General features: G+C 35.2%; 1 protein-coding gene across 1 annotated transcript in view; it reads right to left on the minus strand.

Annotated features, from left to right (window-relative positions):
* The window catches only part of kdr (kinase insert domain receptor (a type III receptor tyrosine kinase)), a 70,153-nt gene that overhangs the window by 24,229 nt on the left and 21,875 nt on the right, over nucleotides 1-24,049 (minus strand). Inside the window, exons 4-13 of the mRNA XM_039751211.1 lie at nucleotides 20,296-20,417; nucleotides 19,107-19,275; nucleotides 13,923-14,062; nucleotides 12,207-12,393; nucleotides 11,903-12,020; nucleotides 11,623-11,798; nucleotides 11,006-11,162; nucleotides 5,352-5,469; nucleotides 5,025-5,133; nucleotides 2,129-2,479 (exon numbers count right to left, since the gene is read on the minus strand). Of these exons, the coding sequence (XP_039607145.1) occupies nucleotides 2,129-2,479; nucleotides 5,025-5,133; nucleotides 5,352-5,469; nucleotides 11,006-11,162; nucleotides 11,623-11,798; nucleotides 11,903-12,020; nucleotides 12,207-12,393; nucleotides 13,923-14,062; nucleotides 19,107-19,275; nucleotides 20,296-20,417 (1,647 nt within the window). The remainder of the gene's footprint in view (nucleotides 1-2,128; nucleotides 2,480-5,024; nucleotides 5,134-5,351; nucleotides 5,470-11,005; nucleotides 11,163-11,622; nucleotides 11,799-11,902; nucleotides 12,021-12,206; nucleotides 12,394-13,922; nucleotides 14,063-19,106; nucleotides 19,276-20,295; nucleotides 20,418-24,049) is intronic.

Here is a 24,049-nt window from a genome sequence, read left to right on the forward strand (position 1 = left end):
CTAGTCCAGTGTTCCACAGTCGGGACAGAATCTGCATTGTTCCTCTTGAATCCAAGATTTGGCCATTGACCGAACTCTCTTCTCCAGCACCCCTGAATAGACCTTACAGGGGAGGCTGAGGAGTGTGATACCCCTATAGTTGGAGCACATCCTCTGGTCACCCTTCTTAAAAAGGGGGACCAACCCCCAGGTTTGCCTATCTAGAGGCACCGCCCCCGATGTTCATGCGAAGTTGCAGTGACGTGTCAACCAGGACAGCCCCACAACATCCAGAGCGTTGAGGAACCCAGGGTGAACCTCGTCCACCCCAGTGGCTCCGCCACCTCAGAACATTTTAAACTACCTCGGCCCCTGTTATGGATGGGCCCCCCCAGAGTCCTCCAGCTCTGCTTCCTCTAAGGAAGACATGCTGGTGGGATTGAGAAGATTCTCGAAGTATTCCTTCCACCAGTCAATAATGTCTGCAGTTGAAGTCAGCAGGGTCCCATCTCCACTGTACACAGTGTGGGTGGAGCACTGCTTTCCCCTCCTGAGGCACCTGACGGTTTGCCAGAACCTTTTTGCGGCCAACCGAAAGTCGTTTTTCATGGCTTCCCCAAACTCCTCCCATTTCCGAGTTTTTGCCTCTGCAACAGCTGATGTCGCCACACGCTTGGCCCGCCGGTACCCCTCAGCTGTCTCTGTAGTCCCACCGGTCAACCAGACCCGATAGGACTCTTTCTTCAGCTTGACGACCTCTTGAGCCTTAGGTGTTGTCCACCACCGGGTTCGTGGATTGCCGCCACAAGAGGCACCGACAACCTTGCGAAAACAGCTACTGGCAATACACATTTTTTAAATTGTTTAGGTGCAACAGACTGTCTCCAAAAAGGGACACAATGTTTCCAAAAGCAGGTACACTTTGTGCCAAGAAGTATAACATTGCAATGCCAGTATATATGACATTTAAACTTGGTACAATGATAGCCGCGAGATTGGGACACAAAAGAAAATTGGTTCCAGGGTTGTGCGTTATAATTTGTTTTGGTTATGTATCTGAAATTCAATTTTTGTAAAAGAAATCCCTAAAGTGTATTTTGTTTTATGTTTTATATATTGGTATAAACAAAAGTTCTTAACTATATAAATACTTTCTTTTAAAAACTTTGAGTGTTCTACTCACTGCTCTTCAATCATTTGCCGCTCCTTCCAGAATAAAAGCCGTTTATTTTTGAGTATGTAATTTAGGTATGATAATGCCAAAAACCCTCAGTGCATAAGAGGTTAAAGACCAGGCAAGTTAAAAGACAGTGAAATAATTGCTTCCCTTTAGCATTCAATGTTGTTTGAACCTGTATCTGCGTTGCTCTTTGGTAATTAAAAGCATATGGGTAAAATTAAGGGAACAGCCTTTATGGAAAAGGGTAAATTAAAAAAAAAAAACAGCAAAAGAAATGTACACATTTAAAGTTATGGCAAAGATACAAATATTTATGAATTTATGATAAACCTCTGAAGGCCAGTTAATTAAAAAGCAAGATCAATCAAAAGTAAGAATGATGCACATATTGCAAAATTGGTTGGAATAAATACAGCAGCTATAGGGGTGCCTGAGGACTGGAGTTAAATACCGCTGTTATAGCCCTCGTAACACTGAACTGAATTAGCAAGTCTGGAAAAGGTGTTGTTGGATGGACTACTGCAACTTGTAAAAAGGTATTTTTTACTTCTTAGCTAGTACTAAATCTGATACAAATATATTCATACAGTATTATACTGTATATGATTACACAATATTTGTTTTTTAATATGTATAACACTGAAAATCTGGATTGTTTTATCCTTTAAGAATATTTAACATCTTTGATCATATACTTAAGTCATGGGTTGACAGATTCTGCATGACTGAAAGGTGTGACAATTAAGCATAGCCAGGTGAAAGGGAAAATTTAAAGAACAAGGGTAAATCCCTAGAAGCTAAACATGCTAGTAACATTCACTAAGATACTATAGGCTTAAAATATCCTGTGCAGTATGCTATTTATGCATATCAAAACTGGAACATTATGGAAACTATTGTTAAATTCATGAAACTTTCATTTAGAAATATATCACAAGGAATTATTTTTTAATTGATTATAAAAGGTACCTTTTACAGAAAGGCGCTTCACTACACAATGCTTTTCACCTGTCTTCACATTCTCTGCCTGACATACATAGGCACCCTCAGCTTTGCTGGAAATCATTTGAAAATTTAATTCAAGAATGATGTTTTCTTCATCCTGTTCAAATTTAGATACTCCTTCAATGTTCTCTTCAGGAAGGTTGAGATGCTTGCATGGAAGTACAAGAAGTTCCTTATGACGGTTGGAGAAGGGATTATTCTTCATTTGGTACCACTTTAAATTCTTGTAGGTGAATCTGTCAGCTTTGCATTGCACAGTTACATTATCTTTCTCTATGGGCTCATCACTGGGTAGTAAGTTCATTTTCAGACCTCCTAATAAAGAAATAGAGAACAATAGCTTATTTATATTTCTGTCTTCATTTTGTTACTTTCCATTTTAAGTACTGGACACATATGTAAAGTTAACCTCTACTTTAGTACATGCCTCCATCATTAATCCTTCTTTACTTATATATTTAGAAGATGCTGTAACCAAACCCGGCACAAAGACGTTTGCAGCACACCTACTGAGTGACTGATTTTATGACACATATATTTTTAAACTGTATTATGTAGATTTTATGACACATATATTTTTAAACTGTATTATGTAATTCTCTAAGAACTTGTATTCACAGAAATTTGAAACTTCACATCAATAATGTACTGTTAATATTATTTAGGTTGAGAACTTTACACAGTTATTTAGTTACCATTGTAATCGGTAGGGGGCTTTGCAGTACCCTAGACACAACCTCATTAACACAAGCCCTGGTTTAAATAAAAGGTTTATTTGCACAAATACCTTACAAACATGCCTCAAAAGTGACATAAACAGAACCACAATTCTCTACTTCTCTCTTTTCTTTCTTTTTCCACTGCTTCTCGGGAGCTTTATCCTCTTCCACCTGACTCCAAATTGCCTGGATGAGGTCGAGTTCTTTCATTTTAAACCTGGGTGTATTGAGCCCAAGGAAGTAGAGATTACTAATCCTGGCAATTCTTCTAGTGACCTCCTTGGAATCAAAACAGGGTTGCCCCATAGGACTAAAGGTACCAGCATGCCCTGCAGGTGTCTGTGTGGGAATCCTAGCCCAGGAATGCTCCCATCTAGTGTATCGGGAGAGAATGTAGTCCTGACACTGTCCTTGCATCACACTGGCCTCACAGCCAGGCATTGTTCCTTGCCCCATCCTAGAAGGGATGCCCATCTATGTGCACCATCCATCATGATTATTAATTTGTATGTTAACATTACACATGTTGTTAGTATGAGGCAAGTTATTAACCATAAAACTGCAATACAGTTGCATACACTGTTTATAGTGTCAGTCATAAAGAAGTTTAAGCCTATCTTTGTGTCTAACTGCGGTTTAAATTTAATAATGTATATGATAAAAAAAACTTGTAATGATAATGTTAATAGTCTTGTGATGGTATTCATGAATTGTCAACACATTGTTCTATTCAGATGGACATGCTCTTTATTTTTCAGCTGTCTCAGCATTTCTGGTATCACTTAAATAACACACATGAGGCTATTTAATAACATTGCTTACAATAGCTTTACATGTTACTCTAATCACCTATTCCAAATTTTAAAAAGACAGGAAGTACAAAAACTTGCTGCACCAAATTATTATGGAAGACAGACTAGGGCACAAGATCACGAGTTTGACCTGCCCTCAGCCATTCTGGATATGACTGTTTTCATACTATTCCTATGACTATACCCATTTATCCCCTTTCATTTACATCCTTGGAGTGCTTAAAAACGTTTACCACATACTCCACAAGTCATACATCAGTATTTCTTATATACTTGTGATCAGATTTTCCTGAGTCCTTTAAATTCTTCAGTTTTTGAGTCATTAGACCTCTGTTGCAGCTTTGTGCTTTTAGTTTACTTTTTTGGTTTTTGACACACTTTCTGCCCCTTAGTAGTATCTGGCCACCTTAGGCCAAGTACCATAAACATTTCTTGCATAGGATTCTAAAGTGAATTACAGTTTCTTTAGACCTCTTTACATTTTATTGTCATTCTGGTTAATGTCAAAACTGTCTCAGCTGTTTTTATCTGAGCCTGACTTGTGGAGTGCTGATTTCTTTTAAAGTATGATTAATGGCTGTATCACAAAGCAATTTATTTTTTGCATTGTAACATAATAATAAACCTCATCAATATTCTCTCATATTTGTATGCATTTGGATTCCCCTATTTCATACTGGAGACTTCAGAAAACAATTTTATCAGGCAACATTTTCAGCAGGAAATGAAGAACTTCCTTTAGCTTCCTTTGTCTGTAATTTTAACCTCAGCACACTGTTTAGACCTTTTTCATATCAACACTAGCTTAGCTTGCTTTAAATAATAAGTGATATTTTGTAATATTAATCTTGTAGCAAAGTTTAAGTTTTGATTTTTTTTCTTTTCACATTTGTTTTTATTATACAAGTCCTTAGCATTGACTATAATAATGAAAACATTATTTCTCAAGTAATTTAAATGCTCAGGTTTTCTGCTAAAAACTCAACAAATAAATATATATAAGCATCATAATTTGCATTTTCAACAGATTAAAGATTAGGAAGACAACTGTTAAGTATTGGCTTCTAAATGTTTTTTTTGTCTTTTACTGAATTGTTTTACCCTAAATCTAGAAATTATATGAAGTACAATGAATCAAATAAAACCTTGAGAAACTTTTGTTTTTTTAACTAAGTCTAAATCCATTCCAGTTGTCATTATATTCAAGCTTTAAACATAACCTGCATAACACTTGACAATAAATAAGACATACATTTTACCAAATCTGGTTAGGTTCACAAATATATAAACAGAAAATTAGTTAAAACATAACAGTTTGTAAAGTCTTACTTGTAACATGAAAAATTATCTCTCTTTCATCTTGTCCAACTTTGTTTTTTGCCAAACACCGGTATTTAACAGATGCATTTGCAGTGCGAATCTTTAGTATGCTCACAGTCTGCACATCAGTGAAAGAAAAAAGAAACTTTAAACATACTGCAAGCGTTAGTCAAAGAAAATCATAATTGATATAATCTCTACTCGGAATTAGAATTAATAAAATAATAATATAAAGTTAATTATTATATTACACAAATGATCTATATACAAATATTCTAATGAGCTCTCTGTAATTTTTTTTTTTTATAGTTATCTAATTAGCTGGGCATAGCTGACCTTAGTGACTCCATCAATAATGTCAATCCTGTTCACAATGTCATCAATTGGATTTTTTGTGCTGTTTCTTGCAATATCTTTCCAGTTGTTGCACTCTGGTGATTGATCAATCCCTTGGCTAATGATCAAAGGCAAAAAAGAAAATACTCCTCAATATTTCATGTTTATTAATATGGTATGACAATAGTACAGCAATGAAGACATGCTATGCAATCTAAAGTCACACACATAAGGCAATGAACTCATTATCTACTGTACTGCTAATTTCAATATGTCTCTGAAATATGCAAGGACACTAGGTGTAAGTTTACTTTTATATCTCTGAAAAATTTAAATAAAGTGTATCATTGATACCTTTCAGTATTTGTGTTACGTTCACAGAGCCACATTAATAAAACATCACCTTGTTTTTGGTTCTAATATCATGGCATTGTGGCTTATCTGCAATTTTGTCTTCAAAATCCAGTTTCAAGTCCATCCTGATAAGCAAATTATTAACTAATAATTATAACCAATATGAATGAATGAAACTGTGGGAATACTGTATCTACTGCACACTAAAAAACATTTTTATTAAATGCAGCAAAACTGTACAAGACTACATAACTTTTACACAACATAAAAAATGCTATGAAAAGCGCATGAAGTAATTAGTAAGCTAAAGCCAAAGAAAAAAAGAAAATTCATGCATTTATTTTATTATCTAAAACCTTCTGCATTTATCTTTTAACCTTCCAGTTTGTAAAGTTTGTTTGTAAAATATTCTGATGGGTAACACAATGCTCAACAAAGCACAGGAAATATCTCTAAATGGATGTGAGGATACAAAAACAACAACAGGATGACAGTAGCCTTCAAACTGTCATGAGGGAAGTGATGTCTTATGCTGGGCCAAGATAAGCCTGACTTCACTACTTTTCAAGCTCCTCTGCCTAGAACTCAATTGAAACATCAGTAAACTTATGTGATCAACCAATCAGAAATGAAAATAATATTATAGAGAAATGATTTGTCCATTTTACTGCCAAATACTTAAATAATTTTACTATTTTTAATATATATATAACACCTATACAGTACATTCATAGACTGGTTGCAGGGAGCTAGGGCATACCCTGTCAGCATCATACACAAGACTGGAGCCAATCCAGAACCATGTAGCAGTCCATCAAAGGCTACATCATGTCCACAGCTCATTCACACCCTGATAATTTAAAGTATCCAGTTAACACGTCTTTATGGATGTGGCAAGTAATTTGATACACCTAAAGTGCGCAGAGGCATAAGCAGTCTGTGCCAAGACAGTGTCAACCTTGTCAAGAGGTTTACTTACCTCGGCTGACATTCATGTCTTTAGTGACTCATCCTATTAAGTCACTAGACAGATTGGAAGAGCATGGGGGGTCATCAGGTTGCTGGGAAGGGGTGTGTGGAGCTCACAATATCTATGCAAAAGGAAGGTCCAAGTCTTTAGAGTCGTGCTGCTTCCTGTCTTGCTATATGGTTGCGAGACATGGACGCTATTTAGTGACCTGAGTCGAAAGCTGGACTCCTATGGTACTGTGTCTTCAGAGAATCCTTGAGTACCGCTGCTTTCACTTTGTCGAATGAGCGGTTGCTAATGGAGTCCCGAACGAGGCACATTATCTGCATTTTGCTTTTTGCTTACATAGAATATGGTTCCCATTAACTAAAATTAGGGAAGTTTACTACAATGCATTTCATTGATTGCAAGATTGTTTAAAAAAAATGTTTAGGTGACTAAACATTGGTTTTCTTAACCGTCTATTGGTTTAGCCTTGTAGCATACTGAAGTTCAGGGTAGAACATATTCTTATAGCTTATAATGAGTCCTTGCCAGGTTGAAATGAATGGTAGAGAAGCTGAATGTACATTTGGAAAATAAAATGCTTAGTTTTAGTGCCTTTCAGACAATCACACAAGGCCTACCAGCAGCAGCAATGCTGGCCTTACTTTGCTTTTTAACATTCTGATTTCATATGAAATATACTGTGTACTCACTTGCCTAAAAACTGCCACATGATGGCAATGAAACTAAAAAGAAAAAAAAAAACAGTTTTGCAACTAAGAAAATGGCAGACGTCTGAAATATTTGTTATTTACTGTACAGTAGATTGTTCTTATATTGGGGAAGAAACAGTGATTCTTAGGAACAACTAAAATGGAAAGTCCATATGTAAAACAGCATTAAAATAATTACACTGTTCCTACCACATACTTAATTTTGTTTTTTTTCTTGATATTTTACTGTTGAATGTTGCATTTAATCAACAATGATGGTTACAAAGAAGAAGCCTGCATACAAAAAGAATATGGAAATAGTGTATACTCTTTAAGACACTTATGGATGGGTAGATAGGCAGCAAAGGCAGATTTCAATAGTTCACAGCCTAAAGCAAACAAAGGTCTATGCAGCACAATGGTACACAGACTGACATTCCATCCAGAGTGAGCTGTTGCTCTAATGATTAACAGATATAAAACAGTAAAAAGATGAATAATTGTAATTTTTCTTTAAAAATAAACTGTTACTAAGATCATCTTTTTTGTACAATAATCAGTGACATCTGGAAATATAATAATTTTAGTTTACTCAATCACTATGGAAGATTCAAAATACAGTATGTGAATGGTTTTTGCTTGTTGTCAGGGTTTTACTCAGGACCACACACTAGAATAGGCAAACCCTGGAAATTTTACAGTACATGCTCTGATTAGTTAGACCTTAAATAACATTAAATTGAACTTTTGCTAATAAAAAACAACAAAGGAAAATAATAGATGAAAACTAAAAAAGATATTGCAATAAACCTGCACAAACTGATAAATGGTAAACAAAGGAAAAACTGAAAACACTAAAGCAAGGGGCCAGCAAGGTGACGCAGTGGTAGCGCTGCTGCCTTGCAGTAAGGAGGCCTGGGTTCGTTTCCTGGGTCCTCTCTGTGTGGGTTTCCTCCGGGTTATCCGGTTTCCTCCCATAGTCCAAAGACAAGAAGGTTAGGTGCATTGGTGTTCCTAAATTGTCCCTAGTGTGTGCTTGGTGCATGTGTGTGCCCTGCAGTGGGTGCCCTGCCTAGGATTTGTTTCTGCCTTGTACCCTTGTGTTGGCTGGGATTGGCTCCAGAACACCCCTGTGACCCTGTGTTAGGATATAGCCTGTTGGACAATGACTGATTGACTGACTGACTAAAGCAAGGGAAGGGTAAAAAATTCTAATTAAATAAGCTATGGTCAAAAAACTAACGAATCATAATAAGTACTGTATGACAGAAAAGCAAAGGCCAAACAGGAAATACAAGTAGAACATTAACAACTCAAACAACATTTAAAAACCTAAGCTCCAATCCTGAAGCTCTACAACTGCTAAAGAAAATAAGAAATCAATGGCAGAAATACAAAAAGGAAAACTTCAAAGAAGCTTTAATATTTAAAAGGTACACAAGGAAATGTCTTAGGAAAGAAATGAGCCTGCAGTGCTGTCTTTTATTTTCTAGCAGTAGAACCTCAGAATGAGTAAGAAAAGGAGCCCCCCTTAATTGGAAAATGAGGAACCAATCAACAACTCAAAGGAACATAACTCTAAAATTGAAAGAAAAAAAATAAGTATAGGTGGAACCTGGGGGTGAAGGTCTAGCAAAATCATGATATAAGAAAACTGCCTGGAATACCAGCTTATTCATTTCTTTCTAAAAATAAGGAGATTCCTCTGTGATGCTGATATTCACCCAACGAAAAAAGAAATACGAGGTGTGGCAGAAAAGTAATGAGACTGATTTTTTATTTACCAAAGTTTTTATTTTTTTCAAACATTAATGTTATCCCCTTCAAAGTAGTTCCTTGGGCAGCTACACACCAATGGAGATGTTGTTCCCACTGTTGGTAGCAGCTGGAAGTCTTCAACCGGTATGGTCTTCAGCATGTCCGTTACACTCTTTTGGATGTTTTCTAAAGTCCCGAAATGACGTCCTTTGAGGACATTTTTCAGTTTAGGAAAAAGGAAAAAGTCACACGGACTGAGGTCAGGTGAATAAGGGGGCTGGGGAACCACAGGAATGCCTTTTGAGGTCAAAAATTCTGTTATGGAGAGGGCAGTTTTTCGGCACCATTTTGGCACAGACCTTTCGCATGTGCAAATGTTCAGTCAAAATTTGATGAACAGTAAATCTGTTCAAATTTAATTGTTCACTCAACATTCTTAATGTTAAACGACGGTCTGATCTCACAAGAGTGTTCACACGTTCGATGTTTTCATTGATTTTCGAAGTTGAAGTCCTCCCTGAACGGTGTTCATCTTCAACGTGTTTTCTGCCTTCCAAAAATGATTTGTGCCAGCGAAAAACTTGAGCTTGGGATAAAGAATGTTCCCCATAGGCCTGTTTTAACTTTTCAAACGTCACACTTGCCGTCTAATGGCATAACGTTGCTCCAAATTCCGCTGTTCCATTTTGCGTGACGCACAACCAAAAACACAACTTCGCTAATAGCAGTCACAAAAATCACGTAGTTAACGGAAGGAGTTGAAACTCGCACTGAGCTATAGGAGGGTACTGATACACGTGCTCTATCAAGGACAACAGCACAGCGTTGCCAGATCGCTTGCAGTGTTGCCAGTCTCATGACTTTTCTGCCACACCTCGTATTGCAATAATATCTGCTGATAATAATTACTGTAAGAGATTAAAATTTTATTTATCAACAGCTGCTCTCCATTAAATCAAAGTGACGTTACATGTTTTTGATCAAACTGATCCATTTATTCTAAAATGAGGTCTATTTCTGTTCAGTTCTTTCATCACCATAAAGAAGCCCTGAGAAGAACATTTGCGCATTTCAAATATCAAGTACCTGATGATGTATAAATTTTTATAGCTATTGCAGTACTTTTTTGTTATTTAGAGATAACTGTGTAATATATACACAACATCTAATAATATATACAGCACTAAAAATATAGTTTTTCATCTTTTCATTTGGATTTTACAGATTAAATGTGAGTTATAAGAAAGAGCAGGTATTACTTAAGAAATTAAACAATGCCTAACAAGAGTTAACTTCCTTTACTATAGATGAAAAAAAGATATTTTTACTTTCCCTTTATTTACAAAGCATTGTAATGGCCCCAGAACTTTCACTAACTTATCAATATGTAAGTTTTCAAGGCAACTAATGCCCCTTCTCCAGGCTAGAGTTGTCTCGAAAGCTTGCATATTATAATCTCTTTAGTTAGCCAATAAAAGGTGTCATTTTGCTTGACTTTTCATTACATCCATAATGGTGAACATGGTACAACAACCTAGTACTACAGGCAAGTTATCAATGAATACACACACATTTCACATACATTTCAGGTCTCCATGGAAACAGTTTGGCCACTTTCATGGTGTTGTCTATGAGTGTACATATTTGTGTCAGAATGCAAGTTCATGGATATGATAACACCTAAGTAATTCAATCAAAACAAATGAATCCAAGCACAGTAATTAGTATTGCAAAATTCTACAATCTTATTGATTTTTCTATCAATATCAGAAAAGTCAGTATATCATTTGTATTTTTACACCACGACTACAACCATATTAGCCAATTTAACAGCAATTACATTTCCAAGGATTTAGTTTATTCTTTCAACTCACGGATAATTGAAGATGCACTTCTCTTCTGATATCCACTGCCACTGAATCAGTACTGGTGAAGGGATTCCATCAGCTGTACATTTAAGAACAGGACTGCTACCAAGTTCATAAAGATCCTTTTCATTAGCAACATCTTTCTCACGAATATGAGGAGAAACTGAAGTAATCAAAAATAAAGGAATATAGTATACTTTCAGAAACACATTTTGCAAAATACATTAATAATATAACATTATCCACTACAAAATCACAGAAAGCTAGTCCATAAACTTGCAGCATCAGGTTAGGTACCAGTTCACTGCAGGCCACGCTCATTCACAAGCCTACACTCATACCATTTATAGTTGTTAATTAACCCTAGAATGCAGACAATCACTGGAAACAGGTTTTAAACTCATAACGCTGGATCATCAAGGAAAAATAAAAAAATAAGAAAATAATCACAGACTCTGTACCTCTGTCTTTCTAGAGCTAAAACCACTTAATTTTTAATTATATTAGTTGTCACGTTAACAAAGAAATGGTGTGGCTGCTTTCTGATCAGTTTAATAAAAGTGTTTCACACTTTGTAGCGTTAATACACACTAGTATGTATGTGCATTAAGGAGAATTCTTACCATTCACAACTAGCTGGAATGTATAGCTATACTCCTCTTTAGTTAGTGGGCTCTTCAAAATAACAGTGTAATTTCCAGCATCTTTTTCAGTCACATATGAAATATTTAAGTCATAGCTGCTGTTTTTGATCTTGTAGCTTTGATCATCTTGATGGATTGGATTTCCATTTTTCTTCCTGATGAAAACATTTTTTTTTCAAATATACAGTATATTGTATCTTCATTGTGCAACTTAAATCTTCTTAAAAGCAATCTGAGATGAAAAATACTTAAATCTTACCATTCGACTAAAGGAGGTGGATAGGCTAAAAATTTTACTGGAATTCTAACAAGTCGATCTCCTGATTTTGCCTCAATCAAAGTGCTTGTGTCATGTTCAATTGAAATGAAAGGTTTTGCTATAAAACAAATAAACATGAAATTCTGAAAAGGAACATAACCTGAAAGTAGTCAGAAACATTTCTAATGTAAAAATAAGTGCAACATATGAATAAAATGTCTAATTGATTATATGAAATTAATGATCACTATTATTCGTCTTAAAATATCATATATCACAAAGCAACTGAAAAAATCTTTCTTACCATAGACTATTAAAGTGGTGTTGCTTGTTTTTTCCATTCTTCCACTAAATGCTGTACAAATGTACTTTCCTGTATCATTCATGGTCACATTCTCTATTATTAAAGTACTTAAAAGCTCTAAACTATCCCATAATTTTTTCTTGTTGAACTGTATAGTGGGATGGCTGAGTTGTAGTGGGTATTTTTCCTAAACAAAATAACAGAGACATAGGTTATAGAACTGACAAGAATCAATGATTGCCAGATATTCAGAAGTTATATACAGATATTTATGTTTCAAATGCAGTCGTTTTCTTCAAAACAAATTCACATAAAAATCAAGATAACATAACATAGCATTCAATTATATTCTCAAACCCAGTTATTCCTATTCGGGTTGGCCGGAGCCTGTCAACTCTGAAATGGGTGACAACTCATGCAGAGACACACACAGAAGATCAACTTATAAACATGAATTAACTTAACATGTTTAGGATGTACGGGGAAATCAGAGTACCCTGAGGAAAACCTATCCAGACACTGAGAGATAATATAAACTCCACACAGAAAACCTAAGGAGGATTTTAAACCTAACATTTAGATACGTGAAGCAACAGCCTTAATCACTGAGCCAACATTCCATGAATATCTTAAAATATACAATATAGAATGTACAATGATATATTGGAGTATAATGTTATAAATTCAAACATATGTAAATTATTGACATTTCAGTAGCATACCAAAATACATTTTTAAAATGCATAAATGTATCATTTACATAAATGCACTCCTAAATACGTGTCAGATAGGTGGTCTGGTAACAATAAATATACCTTATTTTGAGTGAGCGTGATTGTGCATGTGTTAATGTGCCTTGTTACGAGGGCCCTGTATGTCACTGACTCTTTGTTGTTAGGACAGGCTAAGGCTGACAATGACCTGGCATGGAATTAAGCATGTCTGAATACATATGTGTTTTAAGATATCATTTTGTAATAAGATATTTAAAAATATTTCGGAAAGTATATTTAATATACTTGTAGTAGGGCTCCATGATTTTCATCTCAGATTTAATGCTTTTGAGATACTGATTGGCTTAAGCTTTATTGTGTCAAGGTGCATTTTACTGGACTAGGAAACAACAACTTACACTGCCAGTACAGAAAGAATTTTCAGCAGACACAGAAGTACAACAGTGGAAGAGGTGTTAATACTTCAGAACTGCAGACAGGCATTTATGATCTTTTTGTTACCTAAATAGTACTACGAGGCAAACGTTTATGTTACTTATCAAAATATGAAATAATAATAATAAATGCTACACCACTTTTTGAAAAGGAAGAAAACCATATTACATTAATTAGATGCAAGTGCTATGTATGTTTGTTTTTTTTTTTTGCTTTAGTTATTATTCTTGTCAAAATAAATCATTTAGATTATTTTTCCTGCCTTCTAATACAATGTAATAAAGCTATTCAATAAACTTTATTTTTTTAATCAATAAATTTTCTTTTATGTATTCATACATTCCATAATCACTTTTGTATCTTTTTTTAAAATGCCCTTAATACTACCTTAATCAAAATCATTCAGTCTTCACCATAGACTTCATAAAATCCAATAAGGATACCCTATTACTAGAAGAAATAAATTATGCTCTTGACTGTAAAGAATTATATTAATTAATGCTCTGCTCAGTCATTAAGAAAAGCAAATAAAAAACAATGTTCTTACCTTTGGAGCTAGAAATGTCCATTTAAAATCTATTCTCACATTTAACTCCGTTTTAGCAGTACAGTTTATTACCAGCTTCTCACCAACTATCAACTGTGTTTGCTGTGGTGGGGTCATCCAGAGCTCTTTGATTTTGTAGCCTAAAGTAATAAAAACCAAAAAGCTCTGTTGTTAATTTGTCAATCATATACTTGAAATCTGTGTTGTTAATCTTTATTCTAATTATTACTTAATCCCACATAGTCACAGGACCTGGAGTCTATCTTGTCAGCATTTGGTATGAGGCAGAACCCAACCTGGATGGGAGGGCAATCCACTGTAGGGCACACTCACAGATACATCACTATTCAGTGATACAGGATAAATTTGTGTCACCAATCAAACTAACATGTATGTCAGAAGGCCCATAAGAGAAAACCAAACAACCTAAGAAAATGGACAGAATATTCTGCATTTCTGTGCTGTTAATAATAAAATTAATAATAATAATAATAATCTGCATAATTTAGTAACAATAACAATAATTAATGATAATGTGTTATATTTTACAAATAAATGACGCTCTCTAAGTCTCTGAGAGAGCCATAGAAATAATTGAACAACAGTTACTGTGTTTTACTTGCCCTGTGAAAAAACTGAAAGATTTATAAGTTAATTTGTAGCAACTAAATTTTCATTTGACTTTTTCTTTTAAATGTTATTCAGAAGCTGTTTTAAAAATAGGATTTTATTAAGAGTTTACAGTATATTTTTTCAAATGAGTATTAAAAATTTAATTCATCTTTATTAAATTCAGTATTTTCCTCATTACTATAAAAAAACTTTAAATACACTAGCTCTTAATTTAATATTCTAGTATCCTTTTTCAAAACAAATGTCCCACAAAAGATTAATAAAATGTTTTACACAATACTGAAGATTTTCACCTTCAGTTTACTTCCCTAATCAGTTTATTACAGTAATAAAAAGTGTAACACATCATATGTAAGGTGTTGCTTTTTTCCTTAGGTATGGTGAGATTCCGTAGCTATACAGGTTCTACACTACTGTATTCAGATCTTGGCCTGGTCACAATCTGTGTTAGATATGTACGATCTTTTCATTAACTATGACAGTTTTTCTCCAAGCTCTTTGGTCTTCTTCCGATATATAAACCATATGCAAGTTAGCTGAATTGAAGACCTTAACTGGTCTTGTATGAGCATGTCTGCAATAGACTTGACACGTTGTCTACGACCTACTCCAACCCTGTGTCTGATGCAACTGGGATAAATTCTGCCCCTTACAGAACTAAACTGCATTGAATGAATTAGATGACAGTCAGATGGTTATGTTTGCTACATATATTTATATATAAAATGTAAAAATTACATCTTTTAAAAAGAAATTACATTATAAATTAAAATGTTGCTTTTCAAATTAAGATTATTCAGCAGTTAACCAAATGTTTAGCTCTGTAAGTCAACTGGAACACAATTGTCAATTCAGTTTTAAGTTAAAACGTGTCCCCACTCCTGTACCACCTCTCCAGACTGATTATTAACTTGATTATCAAATTGTCTCTGTTCTGTTTTTCCTCTGTTCAAAAAATGAATGATGGAACTATCCAGTACTGCACTTATTCTAGCAAGGTGATGTTAGATTCAAGTTTGAGTATGGAAGATCAGTGACTTTGGTTAAAAAGGGTAACATTATTTTTTGCAGAAGCAGTAATCACACTACAGGTATAGTCGGGGGTGGGAAGTACTGTGTAAATCAACTAATAGAGCTAAATCAAGAGGTAAGGAAAATAATTTAACTGATGATAGCTTCTAATCTTTGCAATATGCCCATATATTACACAGTCTTCAATCTCTGATACAGGACACTCATTTAATATTTTGCCCAGTGTGGTTAGTGTTTATTAGTATTAGAATTTTTTTCTAAAAAATTGTGGGAAGACTGGCAATCTATACATTCTAGCTAAGTTGGGGGTTTTGAGAGCCAGAGCCTTGAGCATTTATAAAAACCAAATCTCTCCTGGGACACCAATTAAAAAAATGGTTAGAGGAGTAATCAGGTGTGTGTTTAGGCTCATTTTCAAGCATGTATTTTATTTTCCATAGAGTTAAATGGACAAAAATGCATCAGAAGGTCTTGAATACTGAAACAGAATACTCATTGTAAATGTTAGGTAGTAAGGACGTGTGTTGATTGTCTGTTAGTGATGGATAATCTTCATATATGTCCAGAAACATTTCCAGAAGAGAATGCAAAGCATAAAGTAAACAGTATATAATTAATCCAATCACTATAACTTAAAACAGAAGCACACATCATAGGAACAAAAATAAAAAACAAATAAAAATACAATTACTAATATTTAATTATTTTCATTACATTGTAATAGTATAAAAAAATGTGTGATTTTCAAAACCTTGAGGACTCTCTCTAATGAAAAGAGTATAAGAGCTAAATTAATATTTATAACATGGCCTAAACTAATTATTTTAACTAAAGTAACAAAAAGAGCAATTCTAACCTGCCCCCCCTCCCACCATTATTAAAGAAATATCTTGGCCTCCTTTTTAACACTACACATCATGCAGACTGTTTCCTGACTATTTCCTTCCTTTCCTGCATTAGTCTTGATCTGCACTCCTCACAAGCAATATTTTTTGGAGCTTAAATATCATTCTCAATGGGAATGCCGTTACCAAAGTGAGATTAAAATTTACTTCCAGAAATACTGAAAACATAAATTCACTTTAAAGGTGTCCTTCATTTCAGACCATATAGTAAACAGTCTTCAACTATTGCAAACTAATGCTTCTGACATTAATTAAAAATCATGTATTTTTTATTTCCTTGATTCTAAATATTTCAGTAAACAATAATCTGATGAGCTGCTTAATATAGTATTGTGTTAAAAATATTTTGAAGAGAAACAGAATATTTAGTCACTCAATGAGCCAAGAGATATATTTTTGTGATATTTTTTTTATTAGTAAAATAAAACAGAAATCAACATGCCATGCTGAGAAGTAACTAATATGAGAAATAAACCCAAACAGGGCCCCTCATACCACCTCCAAACCCCTCCCTCCATTACCCCGTCAAAGGCTATATTTAAACTTCTGAACCTTATGATATCAACAAACTCCTTGCTGGATTTGTGTCAGGCAGTAAAAAAAAAAGTCCAAACATTCCTTTAATCCACTGGTGATAAGCTCACTAAACAAACATGCATGGCCATTATCTGCTTCACTGTCTCTCATTTTTCCTCTTTCCTTGTTCTTTCTCCTCTTTATCCTAATCATGATATAATTTTGCACTTATTTGCAATATCAGATTTCTTAAAACTTTATAGATTATGATGATGTTCAAAACTTGGTTTCTAAGCAAAAACTACAAATATGTTTCTTGTGTATATTTAATGGTGTAATCACATTTGCTGCAGGATTATCTGTTCACATGTCTGTTTACAGCTTCCCTATTCACTTCTCATCGAATCAGTGTTTTAGTTGGAAAAATATCTGGGGGAACTCTCAGTATAACAATGCCAGTAAAGGACAATGCTGGTGGTTGGCAAAATAAATGTAAATTTTCCGCTCAAATGTATTTGTCTCGATATATATCATTCAAAAAATCTGTGTCCTGTATTTTAAATGAGATCACGGGCATTCTTTCAGCGCACTACTTACCAGTCCTGTTTTTGAAAACTCTCACACCTATGTCAATTACAGCTAAGATGTCATAAATATTGCTAACTAGTTTTGATATACATGTTTTGATATACATTGGCAGGCAGTGTGGTGTAGTTAGTAAGGCTTTGAACTTGAGGGTTCAAATCCCACTACTGACACTGTATGACCATGAGCAATTCACTTGAGCTGCCTGTGCTCCAATTGGAAAAACAAAAGAAATGTAACCAATGTTCTAATAAATGTTGTAAGCTGCCTTGGATAAAGGCATCAGCCAAATAAGTAAATGTAAATGTAGGAGGTTATGATGATAAAATGGATGGACAAAGCCAGAATCTGCAATGAATGTAGAACTAGCAAGCTAGTCATAAATCTGAGACTATTAAAATCAATCAACCATTGTTGAATTAACATTAAGTTACACTGCTTAATAATTGTATTTAATGATGTATGAGACTAACCTATAGCCAAGTAAAATGTCAAAGGGCATGGTGTTGTATTGTTTTTTGTTTTTAATTTTGGAAAGTACTTTGTTTTGTCGGGTGGCACGGTGGCGCAGTGGTAGCACTGCTGCCTCGAAGTAAGAAGACCTGGGTTCACTTCCCAGGTCCTCCCTGCATGGAGTTTGCATGTTCTCCTGTGTTTGTGTGGGTTTCTTCAATAGTCCAAAGACATGCAGGTTAAGTGCATTGGTGATCCTAAATTGTCCCTAGTGTGTGTGCCCTGTGGTGAGTTGGTGCCCTGCCTGGGATTTGTTTCTGCCTTACACCCTGTGCTGGCTGGGATTGGCTCCAGGTGACCCTGTGTTAGGATATACTGGGCTGGAAAATGATTGACTGACTTTGTTTTGTTTATTGAGGTTCAGGCTAATTCACTTATATTTATGTTTAATATGTTGATTAGCCCATTAACTTTTAGTAACTATTCTTTATCTAACTGTCTTTAGTTGAACTAAGTTCATCCTAACTTTTTACAAATGGATACCAAAACAGATTTATGATGGGAAAAGGGAAGGGTGTCAACAGAAATCAGGTTTACTTTTAAGTTATGAGCAGTAGTATATCTTGGCTTAAAAATAAAATAAAAAGATTTTTAACATGAAAAAATAAATCTCTATAAGTGAAAAAGTAAAAAAGTGCACAGTGTTATAAGGAGATGCACATGTGCATTTCAATGTCAGTATTATAAAATATGAAAAATCATCTTCTCCTTAAACAGTTCTGAGAAAATCTGTTTACCCTACCTGTATAAATTGACTAAACAATGTTAGTCTTTCATACTTCAAAACAAGTAATAATTAATTCTTGGCTACATTTTCTCCTGTGCAGTGATCCTCTGTGAGGTGCAAGAAAGGCTAACCTGGCTTTAGCAATTCATCAGTCAAAGTACTTGATGCTCACTGGATCCTTAATTAGTTTTATAGACGTACAGCAGTTCAGTGATGAAAATAAATACATCTTAAACAAAAGCGGAACTTTATCAATAATAAAATAGTACTTACCTACAACTGTTAACATGAAAAGTGGTGACTGGAATATTTTGCCATATATAACTGTTTGACAGCGTACTATTCCTGCAAAATTGATTAAGAAACTGGGGACAATAAATCCTTTGCGACTATTCCAGTAAATAATCTCCCCATCTGGAACAATTTCTCTGTCTGGGTATTTCTGTAAATAATATATAAAACAAATACCAGCAAATTATAGAAGGTTAGCATACCACTAATATGGATATTAAACCGTTATGGAAAAAGTTTCTTCATATTTTTACAAAATAGTTTTAAAACAAGTATTTTATTTAGTGCCACTATCCTTCCCACACCGATAATATGTTTTGTTGTACAGTCGGTTTCCTTCCCATCATTTTAACCAATATTTCTTGTAACTGTTATCTTTTTTCTTTCAGGAATATAACTAATTTTAGCAGTAAATTAAAAAAAAAAATATATCAACTTGCTTTATCCCTCCTGCCAGACATCTATTCTTAAAAAGAATATTGGGGTATTTGAAATATTCTAATAGAAATCTGTACTCACAATCAAAACATTAAAAAACAAAAAACATAAAAATAAATGATCGCACATCCTTATCTTGTTTGTAAAAGTTTTCTGGACAGTATTTTAGATTCAGAGGACTATGCCAAGAACCAAAAACTCCAAAAAAGAAAATAACACTGTCAAAATAAATAAATAAATAAAAATAAACATAGTTAGGGGCTAACTAAATCAGCAGTTTCAAATTCACCACCTGTAATCCCTCTCCCTTAAATAGGGTGTTTGCAAAGTGAAGTAAACATTCTATGAAGCAAGCACTGTACTATTATCACTGACATAATCAAAAATGATGATGGAAAATAACAGAAAATATCTAAAAACAGATATTTTGAAAAACAAAACAGGCATAAAAAGCACCTAAAGCTCACCAAAATCATCGAAAACAGCTATAGATGGTGGGCTTTTTACACTTAACCAGTGCAAATGAAGTGATACTATATAATTATTCAGTTAAAATGCCTTTATTAAATTCTACCTGAATTGGGCACATGCCATTCGTTTTTGTTTTTGTATGTTTATTTTAATACTAGCAATTCACAGTTTTATTATAAAATGAAAAATCTACATAATATTACAAATTACTGATAACAGCTTAATAGTGTAAGGAAGATAACAAGTTAAGTTGAATTCTTACCGCAAATAAAGTCACATTCAGGTCCTGAAAAGAGCCAAGGCATGGTATAACAACAGGTGTGTTTTCTTGAATGAACACTATCTCAATATTTGAAGATGAGCTGACAAATGGTGCCCTATAGTCTGAGAAAATGAAAAGAGATATGTTTAACATAAGCAGGTTGATCCTTGTATACATACATATGCATATATACAGTTTTACCATGCTTTTTAAAACACTGTAATCTAACATCTCCAATCTTGTCTTAAAAAGCACATCTTTTATGAGAAATATCAGCATGGCTAACACCATAGTTACATATACACTAGACACTGTATATAATATTCTCTGATAGAGAAAATGCTAGTTTCTGGTTGTAGATTTAAGTGCATCTCTTGGTGATATTGACTGCTGAATTTTACTACCATACACAAGCCTAATAATTTAGTTGCCCCTGCAGATATTGTGCTAATGCTGGTTAACTTTATGCTCATCATATAATTTTCCATCCACTCAAAAATCTGAGGTTAATACTCTCTCATTCCTGTCTGAAATTGGTATCTTTCAGTTCTGGCATTCTTTGAATTCTGTTTTCTTTCTATGTATTGCTATAAGGTATTATTTGGAAACATTAATTGTTCATGCATATTACTCCAGTAAAGTGATAACACTTTAGTGGAGTGATGCTGCAGATAATTAAAAATGACCTTGCCTTAAATTAGGAAAATAGAGAAGCTATTTTAGTAGAGGGCAACACTACAAATAATAAGACAATAATGCCTTCCAAAATGTACAGTACCATTAAAAAGCTATTTTTTTAAGTATTATAAAATGTTGACACTGTATACATTTTCAGATCTTCAACCAAAATCTAGAATTCTATAAAGGGTGTCTAAGTGAATAAATAAACTTTTTTCTTTACTTATTACATTTATTGAATGAACAGCTAACCAGGGGTAATGTTTTATCCCTATTGCTACAATGACTGCAACCCAATGCTTCCTATAATTAAATATCAGTTTTCACATTGCTATGGAGAAATCTTAACCTGATGGAAGAATATTAGTTCACTCTTACTTGCAGAGCTGTTTTAGTTAAAAACACTCGTGAACTGCTTATTTCAGATAATTTCTATTAGGTGTAGGTCTGGACTTGAACTTCGTCAGTTCAATAGATTAGTTTTTTTGAGCTCATGTTCCTCCCGATAGTAGGAGCACCTCTTTGGGTTTCCAGTTTTAAAAATGGGGACGAACAATTAAAAGGGCACTGCTCTCAATGACCATGCAATATTGAAAAGGTATGTCAGCCATCATAGCTTAGAGCCTTCAGCATTTCTGGGCCAATATCTTTCAGCCCTGGGACCTTAACACTGCTGGGTTGCTTAACTAACTCAGTGATATCCCTTGGAGAAATGGTTTTTGATCCCTCATCTGCTTATGGCTATGCCATTACTACAGAAAGCTTGTCCAACAGGTTCAGGATCCCCTCACAGTGTTCCTTCCAATGCCAGACTACAGGTATATCCTCAGTCTGGGTCATCATTTCCTCCATCCTTTCTGAGAAGGTTAAGACCTGCCTTCCCTTCTGAACTGCCTGATCATATTCCTGAACTTCTTTTAGCCCAATCGATAGTCATTTTCTCTCTGAACTACCACATCCAGGTGTTTGCTTCCCTCACTGCCAAGGCAGTAGACTTTTTTTTAGCCTTTCCACCATGAAGTGGCCGTCAGACTACAACTCTTTCACAATGGAGGATTTGAACAATCTCCATTTGGACTCTATGTTACTATGTTATCGTTCCTCCCCCACACTATGCGACTCTTCAATTCCACCCGGGGGAGTAAATGCTAACATTAATTTTATTTTAATTTTTTTCATTTTTATTACTATTTAATTTAATATTGTTTCTTTGTATCAGTATACTGCTGCTGGATTATGTGAATTTCCCCTTGGGATTAATAAAGTATCTATCTATCTATCTATCTATCTATCTATCTATCTATCTATCTATCTATCTATCTATCTATCTATCTATCTATCTATCTATCTATCTATCTATCTATCTATCTATCAGTCTCCCCCCAGATGTGGGAAATATCTTTCAAAGGTGAAACTTCAAAGTCTTCTGGACAGGGGCCTCTCCCAGATGTTCCCATTCGACCTCCACTACTCGCTTGGACTTTCTAGGTTTATTCAGGAGTCTCCCTCACCAACTGTCTCTCACTCCCCCCACCAGGTTGTTATCAGTTGTTAGCTCTGCCCCTCTTTTCAACCAAGTGTCCAAAACACAAATCTGACAATACAGTTATAAAATTAGACCTTTGGCCTAAGATGCTTTGATACCAAGTACACTTATGAGCCACCTGATATCCAAGCATAGTGTTTTTTATGGACAGACCATACCTTACACAGAAGTCCAATAACAAAACACCACTTAGGTTTACATCAGACAGGCTGTTCCTCCCAATCAAGCATCTCCAGGTGTCCTCACTGTTGCCCACATGGCTGCTTACAGAATTTTGGAGTCCCTAGCTGGGACCCTTTCCAGGATTCTCTCCATGCACTCCAAGAAGTGCCAGGTGCACCAAGCTGTCATTTGGTACATAATCACATACAGCAGTCAGAGTCCTCCCTTACACAACCTTCAGCCACACAGAGACAGCCCTTTTGTTTTCCAGGAAAAACCTCAACATGGCATCCACCAGGAAGGGGTTCAGTAAGAAGCCCAATCCCACTTGATGCATTTTGCCATTAGCAACTCCACAGCAGAACAGAGTTCAGCTTCTTTCAAAAGATTTGGTTCCAGAATCAAGTGAGTGGGTGGACATGAGCCAAATTAAATCTAGATGGTAGCACTCTGCCTCACCCAACAGCTCCAGCTTCCACTTTTGGAATGGTTTTGGAAGTGTGAAGCAGCTGGGATGAGGATCAGCACCAACAAATCTGAGGACATGGTCCTCAGTAAGAAAATGACGGTCTATTCTCTTTGAGTAGGAGGTTAGTAACTGCCTCAAGTGGAGAAAATAAAGTACCTCAAGGTTTTGTTCGAGAGTGAGGTGATAAGGGATAGTGAGATCAAAGACAGATTGGTGCAGTGAGCACGGTTATGCATTTATTTTTCCTATTCACTTGATTTACCAGTCAGTCTACATCCCAACTCTTGCCTATTGTCATAAGCTTTGGGTAATGTCCAAAAGAACAATTTCACAGGTACAAGCAGCCAAAATGAGTTTACTCCACAGGGTGAAAGGCTCTCCCTTAGAGATGGGATTGAAGCACAGAAATCCTGGAGAGGCTAGTAATAGAGCTGCTGACCTTCCGCATAGGGTGAGCCAACTGAGATGGTTCTGGTGTCTGATATGGATGCCACTCAGCGCCTCCCTCCAGGGGTTTTATGAGCAGAAGAGACCCCATGGAAGACCCAGGACTTGCTTGTAGAATTATATCTCCCAGATGGCTTGAGAATGCCTTTTGATCCTATAGTATGAGTAGGTAAGTGTGGCTGGGGACAGAGACACATGAGTCTAATTGCTAAGTTGCCCCCAAGACACAGTCTTGGAAAAGTGGTGGAAAATGAACGAAAGAATAAATGAATAAGTAGCTCATGGACTGTTAAGCAGAATTGAGGGTTCATTCATTTCGACTTCTGAGTATCATGTTTCTGTTTCATTGTGTGTTACTAATTTCATCCTAGTCCTATACCCACAATGATGTCTGTTGTCCTGAGGGGTGTATTTGAGAGCCATGTTATACACAGTCTGCCAATTTCAATGAG

This window comes from Polypterus senegalus, chromosome 4, assembly GCF_016835505.1.
Source record: "Polypterus senegalus isolate Bchr_013 chromosome 4, ASM1683550v1, whole genome shotgun sequence".
In the NCBI taxonomy this organism is placed as follows: Eukaryota; Metazoa; Chordata; class Cladistia; order Polypteriformes; family Polypteridae; genus Polypterus; species Polypterus senegalus.